The sequence below is a fragment of the Siphateles boraxobius genome, unplaced genomic scaffold (genome assembly GCF_051911475.1).
Source record: "Siphateles boraxobius isolate OS27281-9 unplaced genomic scaffold, OSU_SipBor_1 19, whole genome shotgun sequence".
NCBI classification, from domain to species: domain Eukaryota; kingdom Metazoa; phylum Chordata; class Actinopteri; order Cypriniformes; family Leuciscidae; genus Siphateles; species Siphateles boraxobius.
The window spans coordinates 31,898,723-31,916,031 of record NW_027508799.1 but is presented as its reverse complement, the minus strand read 5'-3'; the positions used below and the strand labels follow the sequence as shown (position 1 = coordinate 31,916,031).

Here is a 17,309-nt window from a genome sequence, read left to right as displayed (position 1 = left end):
CAAAATAAATGCCTGTCTTGGTGAGTATCTTCAAAAACGCTTATGACTTACATGAACGTAAACAGTTCAGAAAGAAAACGGATGCATATCACTATATTGGATCCTTGCATTCGGTCTTAAAGTGACAGCAGCCTAATATTCCTGCTCTCTGTGTCATTAATGTTAATCAAACAATAAAGTACACACAGAAAATCCCTTTTGTGGCTTTAACAATGATTAATTATATTTAACTTATAAAGTAAAGACTATGCAGTGTTATTTTGCATTTGATCATTTAATTTCTATAAAATACTGTTAGACTTTATTTCATGTGTATCTTTGTTCTATTGTTATTATCTGTGCATGTAATTTGTTTCTTATTTATTTTCCATGCAGATTCACTCCCCTACAAAATCATCCAATCATTCTAGAATGATTCATTCTTTCTAAATAGAACTATTCAAGTCATCTGGTGAAACTGTTTTCATATCGCAATATATATTGCGGCAAAACAAAATATCGCAATGCCAGTTTTTCCCAATATTGTGCAACCATACTTTGGACTGATAAAACTCACCTTTAAATCGACTTACCGATGTTATTAGTTTGCACAACCTCATTGTGACAAGTTTTCACAATACCGGACCCGTTTCAATTCGAGATCTCTAAATACGTATACACACACACACACACTGCATTAGCGCAGGTCGTCCTAATGTCACTGTCTGATATTTACATGAAGCCTGGCGTTTAAGTCGAGATAAACTATTTCAAATCAAGGCCAAGAATACCTCTCCGGCCCCTCTGCTGGGTGTGCGGATGAAAGAAGACATTATGCAAACAAGTCAGATTACAGTACACAATAAATTTTTACCTTTTCAAGTAAATACCATTCCCGTGTTAGGAGGTGGAAGCCAAACGCTATACGTTTTGACTGAGGGCCGAAAGGCCCTTATCAGCTCTAGTCAAGCAATTCAGGCCCCCCGAACAAAGATGAGTCTTCAAACTCCCTCCATTCATCAGTGGACGTGTAATTACCCCCGGTTCACAGTCTAGACGTTACCGCTTTCAGGGTATTTAAGATCCCCTTTGCAACATGCAGGATGCTTGCACCCGGCCCAACGTTAAATCTGCGGCAGATAAATTAGCAAAGAATGCAAGTAAAAAAAAAAAGAAAAGCGCGGCCACAATGAAAAGAACTTTATCCTCCCTGCTGCTAAATGAGATTTCTTTGAAATGCAGATCAGTGGCGCAAGATTAGTGAATTTTAGCTGCTGTCAACATCATAACAAAATACAAATGCGATTGTTCGCCAGGGCCTTATCTCCTTGCTTCCATCTGCTTCTTCCCGTATTTACTCGGGTCGATTTACTATGCAGATCTAAATAAGACGCGCTCGCGGCACAATGGCTTCTTAAGCTTCTACATCAAGGTATTTGAGAGCGCCGTCACATGAAAAGCTGCCCCATCAAAGGCACATCCCTAATGAACTTCCCTATCACAGAGGGATGGCGCGGCTCTCCGGAGAGGCTCGTGGAGAGGCGCTAAATCACAGGAAGGATACCTCAGCGGCCCGTGGAGATTAACACACGACGGGGACCCTCAAACAGGGGGCCGTCCGAGCCAAAGCCAGGGTAGCTTGCGGTTCGTTCAACGGCAGATCAACGGCCAAATTAAAACACCCAGGTAGGGGAATAACAGCTTGCACTTCAAGGTAAGATGGACGTTTGTAACTAATACAACAAACGGCGACGCATACAAGGCGAAGTTCACCACAACGATGACAGAAATCTTCAAAGCCGAGGAATAACCTCTAATTTCACGCCATATTTGTTGCATCCTGCGTACACAGATGGGATTACAACTCAAATCCCACAACTTACTCACAAAAAGCACGGTGGGCAAGAGAGAGGGAACATATATATGGGTGCAAAGAGACATTTCAGGTTAAAATCGTCATGCACCAGTGGTTTATGGAGGGGGGGCTGGAGCAATTAGCCCCAGAGGCAGTGCACACACGAGACCGGCACATGTGGCTCGGAGTACAGCTCTGACATCACGGCATGATGAGAGGGCAATGGGAATATGGTGGTGGGGGTTGAACGAGAGCGTGTGCCAGCCACGCGTGTGCCAGGTTCCAACTTCCGCTTCACACCAAGGAGGAAAAAAAAAAAAAAAGAGCGGGGGGTGTTAGCACTGGATTCTCCACAGAGGTCCTTTCGGAAAACATCCTCACAAGGAAGCGGCATCCAACGGCCGCGGTTGTCTTTTGCTCATCTTTCCCTCCTCCCCTCGCTGTCTTCACCCTGCCAAGTGGGCTCGGTGCCAGTCGCATTTGCAACCACGAGGGACCATTGCCTTTTTTTTCTTGTTTAATGAAATGACAAAACAACAGATTTACATATGCAGAAACAGGTGTTGTAACAGGTTTGACTCCTCTTGACCTAAAACGTGTTGCGTGGGGGAAAACAGGGAGGGGAAAGTTTATTAGCAACAGCTGCCTGGAGGGTGTTTAGGCTCTGATGGGCATTCAAATCTACACCATCTGCCCCGCTGGTTGCCAGAAGTGACAATCTAAATTAAAAACCACTCATCAAAAATCATAAAAATAAACTATTGTATTGCTGTGGCCATATGCTGTAAGTGGCCCTATGAAAGATAAAAAGGGAATCAGACGGTGTATATTAATTAACCCTCTGCAGTCTAAAAGACATTCCTGAGCACCAAACACAACAATGGCTTGCTTGCCATCCACAAACACATACCAATAGTCTTATTTACACTTCACAAAGGATGCTTGTGTTTCAATATTCAATTGGTGAACTATATTAAATTGGGCTACATTGTTAGATACAATTATAGTCTAGAGTATAATTATAAAATCTGATTATTTACAAACCTCACGAAAAGCACAGTGATGGGATCAGAAGGAAATATCATTTGATGTATACCATGGTACTGAATAATTAAAATATTTGTGATTCACAAACAGGCGATAAATGTAAAATAAATGAGAAAATAATATCAATATTAATAATAAAATCTATTCCATCTCCACTAACCCTAATATTAAAAAAAGTACTGTGCAATGATGTATCATACTTTAATATGTACTATGACACAGCATGATTACCAGGTTTATGATGCATATATAGGCTTAAAAACTAAGATTAAAAAAATAAATTAACATCAATATTAATAAAAAAATTGGAATGTTTTGCAAAAACCCTTACAATAAATGTGGTAACATGGTAAAGTTGTGGTATTATCCCATGCTATTTTGATGTATACCATTTTACTGAATGATTACCATAATCATGTTCCAATAGTGTAGCTAAATTTGTAAAATCAATAATAAAATATCATCAATATTAGTAAAAGTTATTGTTCTGCACTACTGGGTTTACATGCCACTCAAAGTTACCTTGAAGAATACTATGGTAAATGTCGACACGCCAATATTACGGGTCCAAAAACATTGTTTACCGTGGTACCATGTCCAAAAAAGCATACTTTTGTGCACATACAAGATAATTTGCCATACGAATTAAAACACAGCAATCAGGCATTCCTTTAAAACAATAGAGAAACATGAGGGTCAAACTCAAACACGACAGCTCAGCAACTCAACAACAACATGAAGAGAAACATAGAAAACAACAATTCGGGCCAAGGAGTCAATCTAAAAATATTCGCTCTGCCCTTGTCAAAGACAAAGGGAGCATTAATTTGCCCTGTTATTATTTAGAGAGGGCAGGAGGAACAAACCTGAGCCCGTCGTGACCCTGCCACAGTGTTGCAACTTGTTCTAGAGCGATGCCAGCAGAAGGCAGTACCATATGCCCACAGCCTCGGGCCCGATGCTCTTTCTGCAGCCTAATACGCCTGTCAGGAGATGTTACTGTCACAAACCCTCTGTTTTTCCATAACATGTTTCAAATAAACAGATTTTTTTTCTCTTACTAACAAAATTGTCCTCAGAGATTCCAGTTAGAAGGTCAGAGTTTGATTCTACTGTAATGACAGCATCTAAAAAATGCTGGGTTGTTTCAACCCATGTATGGGTTAAATACAAACAAACTAAACCGTTGGTTTACATTTTAATTAAAAAAAAAAAAATGTTAAGTGACCAAATAATTAGTGGAAAAGCACTGAAAGTAGGCTGCATTTCAACAATGATGCTGAAACTAAGCCCGGCGTAAATAGTATCACATAGACTAGCATTAAGTCTAACTCCACACTTCCTCTCGTCACAGGCCACAGGCAAGTTTGGTCCGAGCGGGGCTGACCTTGCCGTTTACTACAAATGACGCCCTCTTGCATCTACAACGACTGGGGTTTGAAGTCAACCAGAGACTAAAACGCTCAGTAAATCATTGCCTTTAGCCAACAAGACCCTGTCATGCCTTCCAATTGCACAAAAAAGAGATGACAAAACATATCAGCACTGATATTATCAGCTATACGCACAATTAATAATTTCAAGGGCATTTGTACTCTAAGATAAGATGCTTGTGGGTGATTTTATTTTTAATACCTCTCTCCATAAAGGTCATGTGATATCGTTGGTGTGAAAGAGCGCCGTCACAGTCAAAAGACTAGAGTTAGCGATTATATGCCATGTTTAAGGGACAGAAAAAATGCAGTTCTCAGCGATCAAACATACTGTGGAAAGGTCTAGAGCGTCGCGACCTCAGTTACTGATGAAACAGTTCTCTTTAGTCAATACATTAAACATTTTAATCCATAAAATAAGCATCATAAAATCCATTGTAATACAAAAAAAAAGCATTCCTCGTGACCTCAGAGGAAGCCCGTGCTCTCAGCGTCTTAGTTACTGAATCACACCAACCGTCATTAGGATGATGTGGATAATTATGGCGCATAAGACCTCTTAAGCATGTAATACAGTCTTTTATCTGGAGAAGTCAATCTCTGCGAGGCTGACAGCTAGAAGCATATGATCACGGTAAACAAATACTTTCACGCCGCACCAAAGTGCCATTAAAGGCCAGAACTGTCAACACAAATTCCACTCTTGCGAGGGAAAGGAAAGGGAGGGAGGAGGAGAAAAAAGGAGTTGATCACCTCTGCCTTAACATGCATGGGGGTTGTCATGGAAACATTTCTGTGAAGTTAACATGGATACAAACAGAAGGCTTTCCGGCTTAATTGCCATTACAGTTTTATGACCCTGTTTAGGGATGTATATTAAAACACACATGGGGTAAGACGTCGCTTATCGCATAAACGTAAACGAAAACTAGCCTTTAACTTTCTATAGTTGTTGTTTTTTTAACACCAACCAAAAAAAAACAGTAGACTATAGGAAGAGGGAGTTTTGATGGGCATTTTCTGTCAGTTGTGACTGCAGGATGCAATATGAAATAATTGAAAGAACTAGTGATTTTATTTTACTCAAAGGCCATGCATTAATTTTTCACATGCACTTCCTTTTAAACCCACAACCCCATACACCCCCCCCCCCCACTTCTCCCTTCACATGTCATACGTGAAACATCACGCTCCAAACACTGCTCACTGAAACAGTGCTAATTAAAATCACCTGGGAAGAACTGCGTGGGGCTAACAAAGAGCCGGGCTTCACATTACAGGAGCTGCCGAGGTGTGTGTGTGTGTGTTTGCTAGAAATTTTACTACTGCTATACAGCCTTTTTGAAGAAACACAGCGTTGAGTGACGAAACACCATGATGCACACCTGCACTTCACCTGCACATCTGCCGGAGCCAAACAGAGGTGCTTCTGCAACCCAAAACTCTGTTGATCACAGCCATGATACAAGCTGTAATTCTACACACCTTGTTAAAAAAAAAAAAAAATTCCCAGATCCCTTGAACCCACTGAAACTGCACTGGCTGTAGATGTGACTGTGTCTTAAGAGAGGAGTGCTGTCCATTAACACTCCAATACATCAGCCTTACTGTCCTGACACTCACTGCTCCTGTGAGCAGCTCCAAGGCTGTGAAGAATTCACTCTGGATCATGGAAATGGAGCAAGCAAACGGTAAGATTAACCTTGATGATGATGATGATGATAATAATAATAATATAAATGATCTTTCAATACATAACGTATATATATGAAATCTATATATATATATATATACATAACGTATATATATGACATTTACTAATATATATATTAGTAAATGTCACTTTTAGAAAATCTAAAATTGTATCATGCAAAATCAAAAAGCTTAGACACAGACTAAAACAAAATAATCGCACAGACAACCTAATCAGTGTATTAAAAAAATTACCTGATTTCATCTTAAAAATTATAAACCAATTAAACAGTCTTAATCACTTGAAAATAATTGTGCAAACAGTAAATGTAGTGACACGAGTGCAATAATAGATCATGTAGCCTACATTTCTGCATATTTACATTTTATGCCTGAATGCATTAACTAAAATCCTTTATTTTCAAACGGACAGGAATTATGCTGTTGTTATTATTATTATTATTTTCAAAATAAACTAATGTGCGTTTACATTTCACTCAGGTTGTTTTGAAAAACTAAAACGCACAAATACAAACAGCAATAAAAACAGCGAAAGTTCATGAGCATTAAAAGGCGATGCAATAATCGAAAATACCACAAAACTGTCACTGGACGTTTATTGATTATGAGGATAGAATCACAGTACGGACTTCTCACAAACTCACTAACAACACAAACACTTTATAAACCATCCAACAAGCACTAAACAACCCATCTGCAACTTCTAAGTGAAGTCAAACTGAGACGGTCAGTGTATGAAAGGCATAAGCATGAAAACTCACCAAAATAAGTGAATGTTTCTCCTTCGCGGATGCAAAGTTTCGTTTGTTTATAAGTCAGTGGTTTGAAAAAGCGCTACAAACAAACGCACAGCACGCGCTGTTGATATTCCTCCGCTCGGAGTCGCGAGACGCTGCTGTCTTCAGTGAGTGTGCTGCTGTTATTGCCGACGCAACAGTATAAAAAAACGCACGAGAAACACCGAGTCCTGTTTGAATGCGCTCGCATGACGCGCAACGCGAAGCGGCAGCTTGTTTTTTTGTATCTCGATTCAATGCATCGCAATGTTTCGGCCGAGTTTTTTGAGGGGGGGACTAGCTTATTAGAATGCGAGGAGGCACTTAAGCGGACGTGCATGTTGTTATTTTTTGGCGTACTGCGACCCCACGTGACGCATGTCCACCTGCCGCGTAAACAATACAGTCATTAGAAGTTTGTTTTGTTTTCTAATCTAGTCACTAATCACTGATCAGAAGAAACCAAGATCAGTTGTTTCATTTGGTAAAGAGATTAATATAGTCTGAGGAGTAGGAATGTGAAGTGCTGTCATTTAGTTTATTTACTAATTTTGTTATTACTTTGTTTAGGCTATATTATTATTATTATTATTATTGCCACAAGATTAAAGTCCAATTTTTAATTTTAACTAAATATTAACTACTTTTTTTTGCCTCAAACTCCTAATTACTGCTTATTAATAGTTAGTAAGGTAGTTGTTAAGTTTAGGTATTGGGTTTAAGGGATGTAAACATGGTCATGCAGAATAAGGCATTAATTTGTGCATAATAAGTACTAATAAACAGCCAATATCCTAGTAATATGCATGATAATAAGCAACTAGTTCATAGTGTGAATTGGACCCTAAACTATTGTTATTATTATCATCATCCAAATATGTAATCCATATTAATTTATGTTTGTGATTAAATAAAATTAATACATATTTATTGTATTATTATTTATTGCACATAAATAAAAATAAGCAAACAAACAAACAAAGTCTTCAAAATTGCAATTTATGGAGATTAAGTAGTCTATGAAATTATGAGCAACGAGCAGTGTGTTCAGAACAAAAGAACAGAGCATTACTGTGTTTTGTTGTAAAATGTTTTGTGTGATTTCATTTTTATATTATAAAAAAAAATGTATATCATTGCACATGAAATGTATCAACACATGTTAAACAGTGAGATGCTCTATGAGATATTGGTTATATGAGTGATGAACTGCTGGTTTTCAAATAATTTTTGCTTTTGACCATTTATGTGCTCGAATTACTGAAGCTGAGAATGATGCACATACTGTAATGCTGAGTTCTGCATCACATGTGTACTGTAACTGTGTGCCACTGCCTTGACATTTTCATATGAATAAAACTGGATAAAAAATAAAAGATTTTCAGATTAAAAATTGATAATATCAGAAATCTCTCTTTGTGAATTAATTATGTCTCTGCCTGAATTGAATATCTTCATTCTATATTTTGGTTGCAAATACTGGCTGTTTTTAAAAAAGGGATATTAGTATATATTAGATGGCTGGTGATATCTGCATAACATCAAAATAATTTTAATCAAATGCATATTTAAATAAGGAGGCGATGCAGCAGATTTTGACCTGGTTTTATGAGAACATTTTAACACTCCAAAGTCCGATAACAAATATCTGTCAGATGTCTGCAAAGGTGTTAAGGATTTTTTTGTTCATTGATCAGAGAATTTTTGATGCCTTCTTTTCACCACGTGCATGCAATTTAAAGAAAAACGTTTAATCAAGAAAATGCAAATATTTCATGGCTTTTATCACAAAGAAAGCAAAAACACAAATGTATTTTCTATATCAAATAGGGGGGGGGGGGGGATGTTCATTTAGAAAAAACTCTGGGATCCTAGCACAAAAATAAGAGTCTGGTCCCACCTACTGGAATGGTTTGGAATCCACATTTGATTGTCAATGAAACGCGAGTGTGCACAGAACTTTGATTAGACACTGCCACCTAGTGGTCAATTGAGATCATGCACTAAAACACTGAATACAAATGGACTGCAGAACATTTTTTTGGAATTCACAACACACAAGGATTTAATCATTGATTAAATAATTATACAATTAAAGGAAAAATCCATTTAAATAAAATCCACCCAAAAAGTAAGCATGATTTTATATATAAAAAAAGAATATTATGAAGTTAATTCTGGTTCTTGAAGCCTTGTACATAAAAATATATAGTTGACTAATCATGCACTGATTAAGTGTGACAACATGCCCCAAAACAAAGCATACAGTCACAATCTAGGTTAAGCTGTCACAATGGGAACCTGCTGTTCACTGATTTAAGAAAAAATATATTTGTTCAAATTATGAAAAAAATATTTAAATGTAATAAAGCCAGCACACACACACACACACACACACACACACACACACACACACACACACACACACACACACACACACACACACACACACACACACAAACACACACACACACACACACCCACACACATATTATTTAAATAAAATAATTATAATTAAATAACAGAGTGGTTTTATTGATTTCACTTGTTTATCTAACGGATATAAATAAAATATCACCATTGCACTAGTTTGTTTAGATGACAGAATTCACAAAAATGTCTTTATCTAGGTGTTTGAAACCAATATAAAAAAAAAAAACACAAGCATTTGAAACTCATAGTTACTGTAATATTTCTCCCGATGTGACAACTAGCCCCGTTCTCAAACAGAAGCATTGTGTTGTTTCGGTATAAATTCACAGATCTAATTCATGAGCATTTACCGAAGCTATCTCCAGTTTCAGGAGAGTTCGACAGATGACATGGACACATCAAAGTGTCCTACGTCAACCAGACTAGTGACCAGGAAGACCAGCATAGTTCGCTGCTATTTTTAAGCCTGGCAACCACACAATGTTCAGCTGCTCTGTGCCAAGTCACGTCTTTACTCAGGCAGTTAGTGCTGTTACAAACAGCATTACCCAGGCATGTCTGTGGAAGAGCTCGCTCCCTCCATGGTCTCCCACAACATGGAGCCTGAGATCTGCAGGGACTGGATGATGAAAAACAAAGAGGAAATCATAAAATTAGAGAAAACCATAGAGCGGATATCAGATGGAAGCTCTGCAGATGAATCGGAGGAGGAGGAACCCGAGCCCCCACCGGTAGTCGTACGAAGAAAGGTGTCGTTTGCGGATGCCTTTGGTCTAGACCTGGTTTCCGTGAAGGAGTACGATAGCCGGGATACATCAAAGACGGAGGCGGACAGTAGAGAGGGTGAGGAATACTACATCTCATGCCTCTTCAACGTCCCAGTCTTAAACCAGGACATGGAGGTGAGACTTCAGCAGCAGAAGCTGGAGCTGGAGCGCATCGAGCTTCTCCCTGGATCCACCACGATCCGGGGCATCGTCCGCGTTCTTAACCTCTGCTTCCACAAGGCCGTCTACATCCGCGTCTCGCTGGACGGCTGGCAGAGCCACTCCGAGCTGCAGGCCGAGTACGTGCCCGGGTCTAGCGATGGAGAGACGGACTGCTTCTCTTTCCTTCTCGTGTTGACGCCTCCATTCCAGGTCGAAGGGGTTCGGATGGAGTTCTGTCTGCGCTACGAGAGCGACGTCGGGACCTTCTGGGACAACAATGGAGGGACGAACTACATCGTCTTCTGCCACCAAAGACGAAGGAGTGATCAGAGAGAAAAAGAGAAAGAAAGTGAAAGGGAGAAGTTAGTAGAGGAGAGTAACCAGAAAAGCTTCAGGAGCTGCCTTAAAACAATCAGGTAGGGAACACTGTCACTAGAATCATCACTTTTACTCATACTTACTGTCAGGATTTGAACACAGTGCTTTTTGAAAGAATTAAACTTTGGTGTGAGACTCACCCCGGATATGAATGATACCTAAAATCATGCAGATTACTGAAGAGCTCAAGAGACTATTTTGGTCATGTAGATGGTGAATCTGTCCAAGAAAAAACCCCAGACGTATTTCTCTGGGTGTCCAATCAAGCGCAAAACTTTGTTTTGACTGGAGTTGGTTTAAACATGGCTGGTGTGTGTAAATGAAAACCTGCCGTATATTTACAGTAAAAGGATCTACACGGAGGCGACACCCGCAGAGGCGAGCGGGGAGATCTCAGGTGGGCTTATATGTGGAAATCTGGAAATAGGGTGCTTTGATTCTTCATGAGACTGAGTTTGAGTTTGTTTTCTTTTCCAGAGCAAGTCACACCCAAAACAGAGGAAGAAGCAGGAATCACTCACTGCAAATCCCTTAAGGACTGCTGCACAACTCTGGTATGGTCAATGAGTGTCCTGTCAAGGTTTAGAGACAAAGAAGTGAAGTGAAGTGAAGGCCAAGTATGGTAACCCAAGTTAGTTACACACACACTGCAAACCGTGGACACACACACACACAGAGAAATGAGGCAGCTATTCGCTGAGGCGCCTGGGGATTGATTGGGGGTGCGGTGCCTTGCTCAGGGGCAACTCAGTCGTGGGTATTGAGGGTGCAGGAGAGCGCTGTCCATTCACTCTCCCCCCACCAACCTTTTCTGTACTGTTAATCAAACCTGCGACCTACAGGTTACAAGTCTGACTCTCTAACCATTAGGCCCGAAAAATAATCGACTCAACTTTGTCATTTTACCTGAATGTTTTTTCCCATCGTGGAACACAAACAAAAGGGAATCATTACTTTCATTGAATAAAAAAAAGAGGAGTATTCTGTTTTTTGTTCTGAAAAAAAAAAAAACAGTGGAAAGATGGGAAAGAAGGGAGTTGGAACAATGTTTTGAGTGAACTATCCTTTTAACTCGTTCCCCACCATTGACAGAAAATTTCTGGCTTTCCATGTTTTCTCTGTTATACGGTAAGGGCCGCTATAAGGCATCTTCTGAAAGAGTCCTGAATCTTCTGATCAAAACACAGGCAAAGAAGAAGCAGAAACAAGCAATATCATATGTAATGCAAAATAACGTGATCATCAGCATTAAATCTCTCTGCTGGAGCGCGGAATATAATGTGCCGCGCTCTCAGATACACGCTGCTCTTGTTAAAATAGGTCTATTTTCTCTGGGCTCGCTCTGAGTATCCTGCACTTAAAACGTGTTCAGTGCAATCGCGAATCTCTCCTCTTCCCCATCTAACCATTTTAGGTTATAAGAACGTTTTCATCATGTTCCGATTAAGTTATAAAAACGTTATTTCTGAATGTTCCAGGAACATTCAAAACGTCCAGTTTTTAGACGTTGTATTTACGTTATTTCTTGGTTATAAGAACTGTATTCAAAATGTTATAAGAACGTTCAATTCTCCCATTATATAAATGTTGTATTAACGTTATTTCCTGGTTATAAGAACGTTATTAAAACGTTAAGAAATAACAATTTTAGGTTATACTGGGCGCTATTCTATTCTACAATATTCACTAATGACAGTAAAATAGACCATCCTAAGTCAATTTACTGCAGTAATTCCTCTTAAAAAGTAAATTTGTGAACAACAAATTATTAGTCAGGATAAATTTAAATAAATTAACGCCATTTTGCAAAAATAAAATACCTCTCATTACAAACAAGTCATGATAAAGTCAGCAGAAAACCAAAACATTTTCTCCATATTGTCTCTTTTTTGACAGGTGGATCGTCGCAGGAAACGTCAAGCTGCTCGTTTGGCACACGTTCAAGACTACTTCGCTCAGAAAGCAATGGAAACCCAGAATAGATGTAATTCCAACACAAATGAAAGTACCACGTCCATCCCAAGTAGAACTGACTTGCCGGTTGTCCACAGCCGACAAGGATACGGTATGGACGCGACACCTATACTAATGTACCACCAGTTCCCTTTACTTTCTCTGGAATGGGGAACAACAACAACAACAACAACAACAACAACAACCCCTCCCCATGCAAACCCTCCCGATGCCTACAGTGAAACAGGCTGGCAAGTTGAAGACCACCTAGCAAAATCGACTTCTGACATCTGGAAAGCTTTTCTTAACAGCACTGACACAACACACACTCACAATGATATACAGGAACAAATGTGTTCCCCCAGAGAGACACTTTGCCAATCAGAAGTTTTACATTCAAGGGACAAAGTCGTAATTCCATTGGAGGACAAGGGAGCTGAGAAAGACAGCAAGAATGGGTCTGGTGACATGACAGCAATGGAAATTGTAATATGTGATCCAACAGAGCAATCAAAAGGTCCTTCAAGAGATCAGGTTTTAGGTTACAAGCTAGTGAAAGAGCCAAGGCTCGCTACCGTACTATGTTCTGCTTCGGGATCGGAGCCAGAGAGTTTGGGAAGAGAGTTTGAGGAATCTCGTGACCGCCAAGCCCCACATCATGAGCACACAACGGGATCTTTGAGTCAAGACACGACCAATGCAAGCCCAGGGGACGAAACACGAACCTTACATGACACTGAGACTCAGAATTCAGAAGCCGGAGATGAGATCTCACCTGAAGAATGCACAGGCAGCTTCGACACCTCAAAGGTTAAAGAAAACACACACAGAGCGGTCAAAGACACCCTGACATTTACGGGTATCAGGGACGTGTCGCTCACAAATAGACAGGCCGAGGGATCTTCTTCAGAAAGGAAAGATATAAATAAAGATGATAGCGAGGAGCAGGTGGAAATGAGAGTGTTTTATAGAGAAGTACATGAAGAGGAGACGGAAAGCAGTAGAAAAGGACGAGATGAAACAACTACGGATCACAGCGCAGAAATACAGAGCATTTCATCGTGCGCGAGCGGGGCGTTTAATGAGAGCGAATTATGCATGTCGAACAAGAATCTTAACAAAGACAATTCAGAGCTACAGAAAATCGAAGAGAGAAGGTTTGAGGCAAACGAAGGACTTAAAATGAAGGAGCAACTGAATGAGACGACTGCTAAAGAAGGCGAAAGAGCTGAAAAACGTTCGGAAACCAAACGAGAGCTTGTAGAGGACTCAAGAGCGGTGGGTGATAATTGCACAGATGGAGAAGAGAAAGAGTTGGAGTTACTCAAGGCGACCCATCCAACAGTTAGCACTGGCCCATCCAAGCGCCTCCTTCAGACAACATCTGCAAAGAAAAGTGAGGTCACTTCTACAGAAGAGGACTTTGAGCTTGAGAAGACTCTCAGTAACTTTCAAGAACCCCAGCGACTGAACCGAGAGGGTGAACACCACATGCCATTACCCAGCATGCACCTGTCCTGGGTGGACGGCAGCGGCGGCAGGATGCTGTCATGGTGGAGGGAGTTCTGCTCCATGGGTCACATGACCAAGGCTTTTGTGTATGCTATTCTGTTTGTGGTCTTCATAACGGCGTATCTGTACGACCTGCCGACCTGGCTTGGACTATCTGTTTTCTCTGTGCTGGTTGTGCAGCCAGGGCATGAAACAGCGTCTGGATGGGGCTGTTGATGTGGACTGAGGTCAGGCAGGAAGTTCTTGTCAAATGTATCTTGTGTAAGTGTAAAAAAAAATCGTTTCTTAAACGAGAAAGTGACACGAAATGATGCTACGGGCCAAGCTTTGATTTTCATTGAAAATCTCTAAAGGTCCTTAAAAGAAAATATATTTAAGCTACTTGACAAGTAACAGCACACAAGATATGAAGACTTATTTTGATTTTCATATATTGTATCTTGTGTAAGTGTAAAAAAGATCTTCCAAAGACAAAAAAAACCCCACTCATATAATGTCTTTGGACAAAGGATAGTATGATCTCTGTATAATATCAGTCTTTAAATGCACGATATCTAAAGTGTACCTGAAGTATACTAGCAATAGTTGCACTTTAGCATAATCAAATTTACTTAAGTATATCTTTAGTTGGACCTCAGCATTATTTCTGGACAACTAAAGAGCATTAAGCACAAAATTAGTTCCAATTTAGCAGACTTTTTTTTTTGTACAATTTAGTATACCGAAAGTACAATTGCAGGGTATTTATATTAAGTACATACATATGTAAATGTATTTGTAGTATACATAGCATAAAATAAACGTATTTCAAATACATTTTGGTATATGTATTTTTCACTAGGGTAAGCAGAGTTTATAATTGAATACAAAATGTCAACAATTTCAAGTGTCTGGATCAAAAAGTTTTGAAGATCATGAGGAACATATATTTAGTCTTGTGAGTCCAAAATTTTGACTGGTACTGTACCTTTATGAAATGTTTCACTGGGGTTATACAAAGGCGTATCAAATGTGCTATGTAGCCTGTGAGGACACAGAGGGCATTTCATGTCTCTTTAGGGATGTGTGTGACAGACGTGACATTTCCTACAAATCCCACAATGTCTCTGTTCCCATAAGACAGGAGAGAGTATGAGACAGAGGCTGGAAAAAGGACAGGGTTTCTAGACCCTCTGATCTGTGGACATAGCTTTATGTAATGCGTTAAAGGCATAATTATGGACAAGTGAAAATCCCCATCATTTACACACCCTTATGTCAGAACACAAAATTAGCTTCCCATGCAATTACTGTGAATGGATACTCAATCTTTAAAGGTGCAGTGTGTGATTTTAGCGACATCTAGTGGTGAGGTTACGAATTGCAACCAACAAAAGTTACGGTGGCCGACAGGAAAATATGTCATTGTCTGAGACAGCAGAGAGTAGCAGTTCATCAATGAGGTTTCTTTACAAGGATAAATTAAGAAATTATGTTTACTTAATTATTCAGTAAAACTATATCTTATTGCGAATATTATTGTTACTTGTTCATCATTGGGTCAGTGTTTTATTCGCTGAACTAAGCTTGCTTCCTTGCACGAAGAGTAACATAGTAACGAAACGCGTTTGTCCGTTTAGGGCCACCGTAGAAACATGTCGGCGCATTTCAATGTAAGGGGATCCGCGGTGTGTGTAGATAGAAACTGCTCATCCTAAGGTAATACAAATATAACGGTTTATTAAGTAAGGTCTTTATACACCACTGAAAACTTCTTTTTCAAGGTAGTGAGGAAACACGCTCTGTAGCGCTGTGTGTTCACTGTCGGCTATGGTAGAAACATGACGACACAATGTGTCGACCTCCATAGAAGGGGGCGCCCGCGGTTAATGTCTCATTCTAATGTAATAAAAACATAACGGGGTTACACTTTATTTTAAGGTGTCATTGTTACAGTGTAATTATATATTTAAGTACTGAGTAATATTAATTAAATGCATGTACTTACTATAGGGTTAGGGTTTGGTTGAGGGTTAGTTGCATGTAATTATGCATCATTTACTGTTATTACTATGGTAAGTACATGTAACATATGTAACAAGGACACTGTAAAATAAAGTGTGTTACCCATAACGGTTCATTATGCAAGGTCTTTATACACCACTGAAAACATAGTTATGGATCTTATATTGCATTTCTGTCAATAGATCCTCAGAAATATTAAACATTGCACCTTTAAAACACCAGTATCATAAAAGTAGTCCATATGTGAAAAAGGCACAATAATAAGAGTAGTTTACATAGAAGCATGGTGTGTTGGGTCAAAAGTATGACATGATTTTTATGTCTTGTTGAACTGGATTATGGGTGTTTAGTCTAAGATGCATGACAGTGAGCTGAAATGCGACACAAAATGGTGCAACTTTTTATTGAATTTCCCAATGTGTGTGTGTGTGTGTGTGTGTGTGTGTGTGTCTCTGGTCATATGATCCAGTCATCATGACTCTGACCTTTCAGCGTCTGGCTGCTCACCTCAGATTCACTGGAGCTGTTCATCTGTACAGAAAGAGCACACATTCATAGTTTTACTGTTATTAATACCTGTATTCACAACAATATTTACACTATGTAACCATTCTCAGAGAAATTTAAATCCCAAAAAGTAGGAAGCTAAGAATTATCTTTTTATTTATTCACACATTAAGTGAAAAAGGTTGAAAATATTACACTGGAATATTTATTTTATGAAAGTTTACACTGCTAAACAAATATCAGCATAACTGTCCACATTGATTGGACCATGCTGGTTAGAACTGGTCTTGTGACTGGAAGACCAGAAAAATGATAATGTATTACATCTAAGGAAGTTTAAAGATCATCTAAATCTCTCAGATGTGTATTTAAACTTGTCTGCTAATTTCATAAAAGGCACTTTTACATGCTGGTCTTCTATGCAATATTATGTAGGCCTATTTGAATAGCATACAGTGTTTGCAGATGATCCAGGCATTCACATATGCTATTTTGTGTTGTTCTGCAGGAGAAATGCTGAAATTAAAATGAAAGCAAATGAAAAATACTGAGGTCCAATTCAAATAAAAACACTGCCATAAAAACAACTCAATGAATAAATAATAGACACCGAAAGCAAATATTCCAGGGCACTTACAGTTACTCTTAACAAAACCAAGTACCAATTTGCACCATCTGGTATTTGTGGTTATATTATGCAGTATGTGCTGAGCAACTTCATGACAAACAGAAATATTACAGCATGTATTTCCTGTGCATTTACATTGCGTTCAGCAGTTTGTAATTGAAG

At 39.2% G+C, this 17,309-nt stretch overlaps 2 protein-coding genes across 5 annotated transcripts in view; one reads left to right on the top strand and one right to left on the bottom strand.

The window, feature by feature from the left end:
* foxp2 (forkhead box P2) overlaps window positions 1-7,117 on the bottom strand; it is a 107,826-nt gene extending 100,709 nt beyond the window's left edge. For 2 of the 4 annotated variants that reach the window (XM_077235023.1, XM_077235024.1), the window contains exon 1: window positions 6,789-7,082. The gene's annotated coding sequence lies outside the window, so the exon portion shown is untranslated. Of the gene's footprint in view, window positions 1-6,788 lie in introns of all 4 variants that reach the window. The other 2 variants (XM_077235025.1, XM_077235022.1) reach the window with 2 other exon arrangements.
* A 2,575-nt stretch (window positions 7,118-9,692) lies between these two features.
* On the top strand, window positions 9,693-14,824 carry ppp1r3aa (protein phosphatase 1, regulatory subunit 3Aa). The gene is made up of 4 exons (XM_077235021.1): window positions 9,693-10,581; window positions 10,888-10,940; window positions 11,021-11,097; window positions 12,440-14,824. The coding sequence occupies exons 1-4, from the start codon at window positions 9,791-9,793 to the stop codon at window positions 14,222-14,224; spliced, it is 2,706 nt and encodes a 901-aa protein (XP_077091136.1). The 5' UTR covers window positions 9,693-9,790; the 3' UTR covers window positions 14,225-14,824.
* The last annotated feature ends 2,485 nt before the right edge of the window (window positions 14,825-17,309 follow it).